General features: G+C 33.4%; 1 protein-coding gene across 1 annotated transcript; it reads right to left on the bottom strand.

The window, feature by feature from the left end:
• Window positions 1–222: 222 nt before the first annotated feature.
• On the bottom strand, window positions 223–6,619 carry LOC132734469 (3-hydroxyacyl-thioester dehydratase X-like; the record flags this gene model as incomplete). Its single annotated transcript, XM_060721213.1, is given in 5 exon segments — window positions 223–416; window positions 1,061–1,200; window positions 1,957–2,053; window positions 2,681–2,829; window positions 6,295–6,619. Coding segments are annotated over 5 exon segments (858 nt in total), but the record flags the coding sequence as incomplete, so codon positions are not given.
• Window positions 6,620–10,148: the final 3,529 nt, after the last annotated feature.

Raw genomic sequence — 10,148 nt, forward strand, 5'->3', positions numbered from 1 at the left:
ACCTACACCAACTGGAACATTATTCTTTAAAACATATTTCTAGACCCGTCATGTCTAAAAACCTCAGTTGAGTCCCTTTAATAAATAAAATATTTTATTAAGAATATTTAAGAAATCGGTTCATTATATACCTAGGAAACTTTATTTTTCGTTTGGAAATTTTGGAAATTACCATTAAAGGAAAAAGAAACGTTGAATAGAAAATGAAAAAGCGAGATACACACGCTCTTGTAGTTTTGCAATGGCTCTAGACAATGTCCACATGCCATGTGCTATAGGTTTTTGGTATCCTAGCAACCACGCGCTCCACCTATACAAATGATGCGGATTCCAGTCACCCGTTAGCTTAGCATAGTCGACCCCGCAGCTTGCTGGCACCTCAAAATCGTCATCGAATCTATAGATGATTTCTTTATCTGAAATCACAGAATGCATTCTCATCTATTTTGTTAAGGCTATAAGCTTCAAGACCATTGTTTAACAAAAATTCTAAAATTAAATAATTATTAAATACATAAAGAGTTTGAGAAAAGTAAAAACTATTTACAAACTTTGTGTAGCTCTTTGCACTTCTTGGGAAATTTTTTTAAAAAATTACCGATTGTTTAAATCTATCAACGTCTATCTTACTTGATTACTTAAGGAGTAATATTAATGCTTGAATGGTTTGTAATACGGTTAATTGTTTGCTTTATGCAAGAATTCATTACTTTAATTATTCGATTATAAAATGTTTATATTTTTAAACGTTATAAACAAAGTTAGTTTAGGAAACTCGAGCATCCATAAACATACATAATTATATAAGACAGTGTTCGTTCGTTTAAAAACATGTAGGGCATGGTCTTCGTTTGATGTTGCTAAATTTAAGCGTTTAATTTTAGATTTATGTGACTGAAAAGCTATTTTCCGTTGGGCAACAAAAAAGGATGATCAATTAATGAAAAAAAATCAAAGTATAAAAATGTTTAAAGTACGTTTTAATATTATTGTTGTTTTGTTATTACTAAAAGTTCTATCATTTAGCTGATCATATATTAATGTAGTGTGTTAACAGTACCGTGGTTTCTTCGTTCTGGTCGTCCTCTCGATTTGCCCTGTTTAGCTCGTGACAGAAGCGTCATCGTGCCTTCCCAGACACACGTGCTACCTACCATAGTTCGCAGGTTAATATCTACCTCTATTCCTCTCTCATTTTGCCTGAAAGACAAATAAAATATCGCATCAAACAGCATCAGTAATTGAGCCGCGTCACGACAAAACCAACATATTGCGTTTGCGACCAGCATGGATCCAGACCAGCCTGCGCATCCGCGCAGTCTGATCAGGATCCACGCTGTTCGCTATCAGTTTCTCTACTTGTAATGGGTTGTAAAGCGAACAGCATGGATCCTGATCAGACTGCGCGGATGGGCAGGCTGGTCTGGATCCATGCTGGTCGCAAAGGCATTATGTTGGTTTTGTCGTGACACGGCTCAATTACTTATTGATTTAAAAGAAATAACGTTCATTTTCATAAATAAGCAGAACAGGTCACCGATCATTGTGATTTTGTTATGCGAGAATTTATAGAGGTCAAGAATTTGTTAACCCTCCCACTTATTCAATCCCTCAAACTAGTTTTGACATATCATAATGCCCTACATAGTCAATCAAATCGAGCGTATCAGCATTTTCAGTGTTCGTTTGAGTGTTCGTTTTGATTTTTTTAAAATTTAAACTGTTTAAACAGCAACATATCAATGGAAATAGAAAATACATACCAACGAATGTGACAATTATTCATTTTTAATCAAATAGACCCACTTTCAATGAATTAGTTTAACATATCAAGTATCGTTGAGTCAATCATATTTGCTCGAGCCTTTCCGTCATGCGTAGGCATACTTCAATGGATAATATCCGAAATTGAAACATATAAGTTGTTCATGTAGTTATAAAATATGGGTTCCTTACCTGTACTGTTTAACCGATAATTCAAGAGTAAATTTCGCTTTCATGTATTCTTGTAAAGGAATCCACTGTTTGATATTCTGCCGGATATGTATCAGACCTTAAAAAACAAATGAGCCGTGTCACGACAAAACCAACATAGTGCGTTTGCGACCGCCATGGATCCAGACCAGCCTGCGCATCCGCGCAGTCTGATCAGGATCCATGCTGTTCGCTATCAGTTTCTCTACTTGTAATAGAGTTGGTAAGCGAACAGCATGGATCCTGATCAGACTGCGCGGATGCGCAGGCTGGTCTGGATCCATGCTGGTCGCAAACGCACAATGTTAGTTTTGTCGTGCCGCGGCTCAAATAAGAATGTCAATCAATTAAATACTCACTGTGCTGGCTGTCTAAATTGTTTCGAATATTCAATCTGCTTTATATGATGATAAACAAACTGTTTTGTAGATAGCAATTGGTGAGTGAATAAACAGAAAACTAGCTTTTAATAACTATTTAACCTTTAAAAAAGGCCAATAAGATCGAAGAAAATATTAAAACCTAAAAGAACGCCCAAATGGCATTGAAGGACACATCTTGTAAATAAAACTGCCACAATAGTTGTCCTCTTTTTTAAAAGCAAGCTAAGTATAAAGAGACTAAACAATTCCACTTATTTTATTTCCGACGACTGGTTTCGACAAAGAAGTGTGACTGCACACGAAAATGGTAGGAAATACTTTACCGATTGGTGAAAGGGCGAACTTTGACGATGTGATCAATGCTATTAAAGGTTTCATGAATAACGTTTCTGCATAGCAAAGTGGTACTTCGCCATCGTTCGGGTTGTACCTGCATAGGGCCTTGTATTTCGCTAAATGATCTTTATCAATCCTGAAAAGAATACATCGTATGTTATAGTCCAACTAATTAGACTTGTCAAAGAGACACCGAGATAATTTTGGACGGGCGCTGTCTTTTTCCAAGTCCAACCACGAACTGCATTTTAATGCACGGACGCTTCCCAATTAGAAGTTGTTGGGAGCGAAAACTAGAAAAGTTCCAAAGAAACGGTCTACATTACCTGAAAGAGAATCGTTTTTTATGCAAGGTTCCAAATTATCATACTTCAAATTCGAACATAAGTCTAAATATTCCACTTTAATTTTTTTAATCCTTGAAAATTATTGAAAGCGGCCATATTGGAAAGCGGTGTCATGGTAAAATTGTAAACACTGGTAAAATCCATGGTGTAACACAGGTATCGGCGGCAATCGATTGTATTTGCCAAGCTTTATTATACAATTTGTTTATGTTATTTATATGAATTGTTGCAGGAATAACTCTTTTATTCACACACAAATATTTCAGCATTAAAAAGAGAATGTGTAAAGGAAATTATGATAATCTTACTTAGAAATTAAATAGTTTATGATGTCCGATGTCAGATCATACTGCATTTAAGTCCGTTTAAATTGTCAAATTAGATATTATTAAGTTGGATTTTTTAACATCTGTAATCATTAGGTGAAATTTCTGAACTACCTTTTTATTTTATAACCCTGCCATGATTTCCCACATACGAAAGACAATGTAATTGTATGTACATCTTAATGAATTATAATTATACTATACATGATGAAGCAAAGAAGAATTTCAATTTATATTACACTCCATATCAATTTCTAGTTTATTATCTTTAAAAGAAATTGAGGACGGTTGTGTATGGGAAGAAGTTCAAAACAACCAAAAATAACTTTAAAACTCTGAAAAAAAATCTTAAAATTTCAAACTATAAAATGGAATTTCAGACAGTCCTAAGTAAAATACAATTGTCGCACAGATTTGACGGGGTTTATGATAAAAACACAGCAAGCGTAAATTTAGTGACCGTTATTTAGATGTTGAATAGCATAACATTGTAAGACAGATGGGAGAAATGTTGGAACGACTGTCGCAAAAGGCACCAAAACCTCTGATACCCATTAAAAATTCCATGTAATCTAGTTCCCGTTGAACGGCACCTCGAATGTGTCACATTGAAAGTTCCATGATTACCGCCGTATTATGTACACATCTGTGGATGTTGATTAAAAAAATCAACATTATTATGTTTAAGTGATCAATTCTGTTTAAACCGGCGAAAGGGAGCACTTGAACCTACCAGAGCCGTCTTTGGCACTCCTGTGTATTTTTTGTTTCGATTTTGCAGTTTCAGGCGTTTTTGGTGGGTTTTTTTGGAGGGTGGATACATGAATGTGGATAAGTTTTTTCTGTTTCTTTACATTTCTTTGCTTGCTTGCCGAACCTTGTATTGATAATCATTATCTGTTTGTTACGATTCGGTATACATGTTTACAATATGATAAACAAGATGAACAAGGAAAGGCGGCGTTCAATGAACGTAAACCCCACACGACACAGGAACATGAACCATTGGCAAGGAGCCCAGGAGGATCCTAAATTAAAACGGGAAAGGGCGCAAGGGAGAGCACGGTCAGGCGTATTACTAAAATGTAACTGAGAAGGAAATCAAAGAAAATAAATAAATGAATGATTAATAGGACCACTAAGTTAACGAGCACAGGGGAAGGGGATAGGAAATTCGGGGAGGAGGCGAAATAAAGAAATAAAACTGGGGGCAAAGGGAAGATACTTACCAAAGACGAAAAAAACAACAAGGGACACAAACAAAAGTGTCACCAAAACAGTATGAAACAGGACCACTAAGTTAACGGGCACAGGAGAAGGGGATAGGAAATTCGGGGGAGGGGGCGAAATAAAGAAATAAAACTAGGGGCAAAGGGAAGATACTTACCATAGACGAGAAAACAACAAGGGACACAAACAAAGGTGTCACCAAAACAGTATGAAACAACAAGACATACACCTTATACATTTATAAGTCTCTTAATCTGTTCATTTGAAAATTCTGATCTTCTCAATGACTTTTTTTTAATATCCTCTACTTAAAATTTATTTCAATTAAAATATGTGACCCTTCCTTTATAGTTACACAGCATATGGCTGGATCACAATAAAGTTCCTTTTTAGTAAATTAATAGAGTATGTCAAGAAGACATTTAACTTAATCAATAGGTTTAATATGGTATTATATATCGGCAATCGGTGAAAAAGAGCTCTTGAAATATTATTTGTACAAATACTGAATAATTTGAAGTGTATTTCAAATAGTTTCCTTCAATATTTCTTGTACGTTCTTAATTGTCATATAAATATGCACGTATAAATGAAGTCAGTATTTTATCCGAGAGTGACATTTGGCAGTCATTAGCAGTAAACAAGAAGGCAAACCACTAATTGATAAATGTTGAGTACAAATGTACATGTATTAAAATATTTAAAAAATATTAAACAACAGTACTTGTACGGAGCCTATTTGCGACCATTGCATTTTAGGTTAAATTCAATGATACTTTTCAATAGTATTTAATAATGCATACATTTATTAAAAAATTATGAATAGATTTATTTCCCCCGATATTTTTTTTTAATTTAATCTTCATGCGTAACCCACACTTACCTGCTATACACACTGGTAGCTACTACCAGCTTTCACAGAATCGATTTTTTACGATGACGTCATAACATGTCCGCCGAAGATAGAGTAGACAGTACAAATTTGAAATAAATTGCATGTATGCGTTAAGACAGGTACAATCTAATATTTTTTCTAGGAGAAGTTAGTACTAAAATTTATATTCTATTGATCTTTAGAGGTAATTGAAGTTACTTTCAGGTTTAAGCAGTAAAAATCAGTCCAAACTATCGATAGTGTTACCGGTAGATTTTCCGTGCATAAAAATGAAAGTTAAAATTAGGCGTAACGGTTTGACAGTAAGAAAAAAAAGTCTGTAAAATGGGTCAAACCGTTCACGCCAAATTAATTAGGCTACGTATGTTGTTAGTAAGACATAATCAAAAGTACTTTAATCTCGTTGAAGGCTTACCATTTTTGCTTGTGTGCAACATTTATAAATATCAAATAAATGGCTTCATGATACATATACGTCTAGTTAAACACGATTCATGTAGACAAAATATCAAACCTACATGAAGCCAGGGTCTTTCAAATAGAAAGACCCTGATGAAACGAATCAAAAACTAAGTTTGTTATAATATAAACATGACATTTTATCAATTTTGCATATTCATTTACATAAATTGATATTCGAATGCAATATCCGTCAAACGTTTAATTATCAGTTCAAAGAAGAAGCTCGCCTTCTGTACTTTAGACTTTATACTGAAGTAAATGACTTTCAAACAGTAAATTGTTCATGCATAAAATTTATATTAAACTTAATGCAAAACGATTTATAAAATTTTAAACCCTACCTTAAACCGTTGACTGTAACCTTGTGATTTCTAACCGATAACGCTAATGTAAAGTTTGTATTAGTGTCAGCAATGTACACAAGGCTTTTATCCAAATACAAATTTCCTTGTTTGCGACATTTCACAAGTTTATAAACAAGTTTGATAATTAGTTTATACCAGGCTAACTTTGAAATACTATCGTATACATCAGTCTCTTTTCCACATATCACAAACACAATTAAACCAATGAAAAATGCTAAAATAGTTAAGATGATCATCGTTAATATACACATCATAAATATCCGGATGCAAAACCGAAAGTGGTGTCTACTTTCGGTTTGAAATTGATATGTTTACTACGCGACTATATTCTCGTTTTAATGCGCTTGATTTAAGAACGAGGCTAGGTTCTCGAATAAAATAGCCAAGATGAAATTGGTTTTAAGTCACTTAAGATAAAATAATAGATCTGATAAATATGGTGAAACATGTATTTAGACGGTTAACGCACCGAAATCGGATATAACAATGATAATTAACGGTGCATTTGACATGATGGTTACAAAATGTATTGCATTTTGTAAGAGTAAATTAGAAGATTGTCACGAAAAACTGTTATTTTTTCTCTTTCTCAATCTGATTTCTGGGTGGTCACTAAACCAGAGGACACAATTTTCATGAAATCTAAATAGTCTCCAGAAAACAACAACATGTTTTATAAAATAATATCAACAATATCAAGTCATCTTGTTATGAGGCAAATTAAGAATTTGACTCTTCGCATGAATCACTGTTTTGTTTCATTAGTAAACAATCATATTTTTCATCATAGATCGTATGGCCAATCTACACATAATTTGTTATTTATCTAAACTGTGTCTGGCCATATCACACCACCTTGTCTATTTCGTTCAGACAACATATTAATCATAATTGAGCCGTGTCACGACAAAACCAACATAGTGCGTTTGCGACCAGCATGGATCCAGACCAGGCTGCGCATCCGCGCAGTCTGATCAGGATCCATGCTGTTCGCTATCAGTTTCTCTACTTGCAATAGGGCTTGTAAGCGAACAGCATGGATCCTGATCAGACTGCGCGGATGCGCAGGCTGGTCTGGATCCATGCTGGTCGCAAGCCCATTATGTTGGTTTTGTCATGACGCGGCTCATATTAATCATGTTTCTACGACCTGTCGAGTTCACTCAAAGGCTAGGAACATCTTAAAGCTACATGCCCACAGATGAGCCAAAGTAATTAATAAAATGAGAAAAATGTATTGAGATTAAAGGAAAAGAAAACGAAAGTAAAAACGATTTAAGTAATAATTTACATGTTATGTGTAATTATTGACTCATTTTCAGTATTTACAACTAAATTTCTACTGCGGTACAAACGTTTTTTTGCATATTTTGATCTGATTTATTTATTTATAATTATTTATTTATTTATTTACTTTTTTGGTAATTTACCGTGATTGCAAGTAAATTGCTTTCCACTGGTTACCTCGCAATATTATACCTCTAAATACATTTTTCAAAATTTCATAAACATTAGCATGAATCTGGAATTGTGCTGCTTTAAATGAAACAAATACAGAAAAGTAGATAATCGGACGTCAAACTAAATTATTTTGATTTATTGTCCATACCATGTAATGAGTATTTACTATTCATGTTTTATACCATATGATGTATTATTGAATAATTTCTATTCGATTAGTCCCAGCCATTTCCATGCTTTACATCAAATATTCAAAATTATTTGAGAAAATATTGTATGTATGATTCTGTCCTTTGAATTAATATATTAGCTATCAACAAAACTTTCCTAATATTTGTTCGAAATAATTTCATAATTTCAAACCGTATTTTACTTATATGCAATGTTAAGACATGATTCCGATTATAATGTCCATGCCGTTTTTTGTTGCTGTTGTTTTTGTTGTTGTTGTTGTTTTTCTTTCTGACTTTTTGTTTGTTTCTTTATTTGATTGTTGTGCTGTTTTCATTTTTGTGCGGGTTGTTGTTTCTTTTTAAACGCTTAAAATATATTTTTAACATCAAATTATTTAAGTTTTAACACTTGTAGTAACTCTATAGAAAGTAAAATGTTATATAAAATTGATGTCATATTAAGACAGAAAATCATTAACAGTTTACTGTAGCATTATGATGCGGCAATTCATCATGCACAGCTGTAACGGTTATTTGCATGGAGACAAATGTTGAAGGGAATTGTGGTAAAATACAATGTATATGATTTTGTTCTATAGAAATGTAGAAGTGTACAAGGCTGCTTCAGAAACGGGATTGTATTATTTCGTGTTGTGTTGAGATACGTTCATTCCATTGCATTTCACTGCACTGCACTGCATTGCACTGCATTTAAGTGTACTGTTCTGTATTGTATTGGGAAAAGTTGTTAGCACATGTATAACATTGATTGATATTATCTATTAAGGTGCATAAAGCTAACTTGAAATGACAAAAACAATAACTTGATTAGCAACAGAAAGTTTGTGTTTTACTAGACTTAACGTTTCTTATTGAGAAAAAAACAACAACACGGAAATAAAAAAACAACAACAAATAACAACAAAACAAATAAAGAATCAAAATGCAGTCCAACAAATCTAGATCGTATCAGTTCCACAAACGTCAGGTCGTTACGACCAGATCAATCATAATTCTATTGCTATGGTCAAAATATGCATTTATAACAAAAACAAATATATCAAAATGAGAAACAACATCTGCGTAGGAGTAAAATGTATTTTACGTCTGCTTGATAATGTATCATATTAATACCAGAACAAATACCTCTCTGAAACGAAATGCAAAACGTGCACAATAAAGCCTTAAAAGAATTAATCATTTTAGAGAATTGCAAACCTATGACAGGTAAAACGTTGAAGTAGTATGGCAAGTAATGCTACATGGATGTGACACACCGACTTATGCGCATAAACTTTTGTAATGTTTGCTGTTTGTATTTACATATCGTGATATGTTACACTACATCATAGTTGTAAAGAATGAAACGGAAGAAACAAACATTAGAATAAAACGTAATTAAAGATACTGCTAGATCACTTTGCCGCAAAGTAGCTGTAATCGTCTTTGCAACTTATACCGTGATTTCACCTTATTTCATTTGTGAACGAAAACACTTACTGCTCAAATAAGGAACAGTTAACTATTAAATAACATTTCAACGGCTGTGAAAATTATGGCACACTGTACACTAGAACGTCTTTTTCTGGGATAAATTTGCAATCGTGAATTTACATGAAAAAAAAGACATTTGCCTTATTAAAATTATCAAAAATTTTGTCTTTCATTTTAACACTAATTGGCATAATGGTCTGATGATCACGTTGTCCAGTCCATGCCCTTTTACAAGCGCGAAGGATATTGCGACGATATTTTTTTCTCACGCTTTTTTGTATTCGGATCATGAATGGAGAAACAAACATTAAGTCCGATGCTGACTTTTACTGGAAGTACTTTCATAGTTGAATATGTGTCTGCTTCGATGACAATATATGTAAATTCGAGCAAATATATGCATATGCATGCTAGTTCACATTAAATAAATGATGATTCGTGAATCGACTTTGCAAATATTATGCCCTTTCTCTTGTTAGTGATCAATACGTCATTTCCTTGTCTGATATAGATATAGCTAATACAGCTAAATTGGTTTGCCAAGACTTATTTCTTTTTCGGACTGATTATGGATACTGTACTACACACAAATAATTGGTCCTTTTAAAATGTTTTAAAAGGTACAATTACACAACAGGTTTATACAATTACTCGAAACTTTGGAAAATGATACATGTCTTGCTTACAAAAAATACCAGCTAG

The sequence above is a fragment of the Ruditapes philippinarum genome, unplaced genomic scaffold (assembly GCF_026571515.1).
Source record: "Ruditapes philippinarum isolate M1 unplaced genomic scaffold, ASM2657151v2 ctg10773_1_1_1_1, whole genome shotgun sequence".
NCBI lineage: Eukaryota > Metazoa > Mollusca > Bivalvia > Venerida > Veneridae > Ruditapes > Ruditapes philippinarum.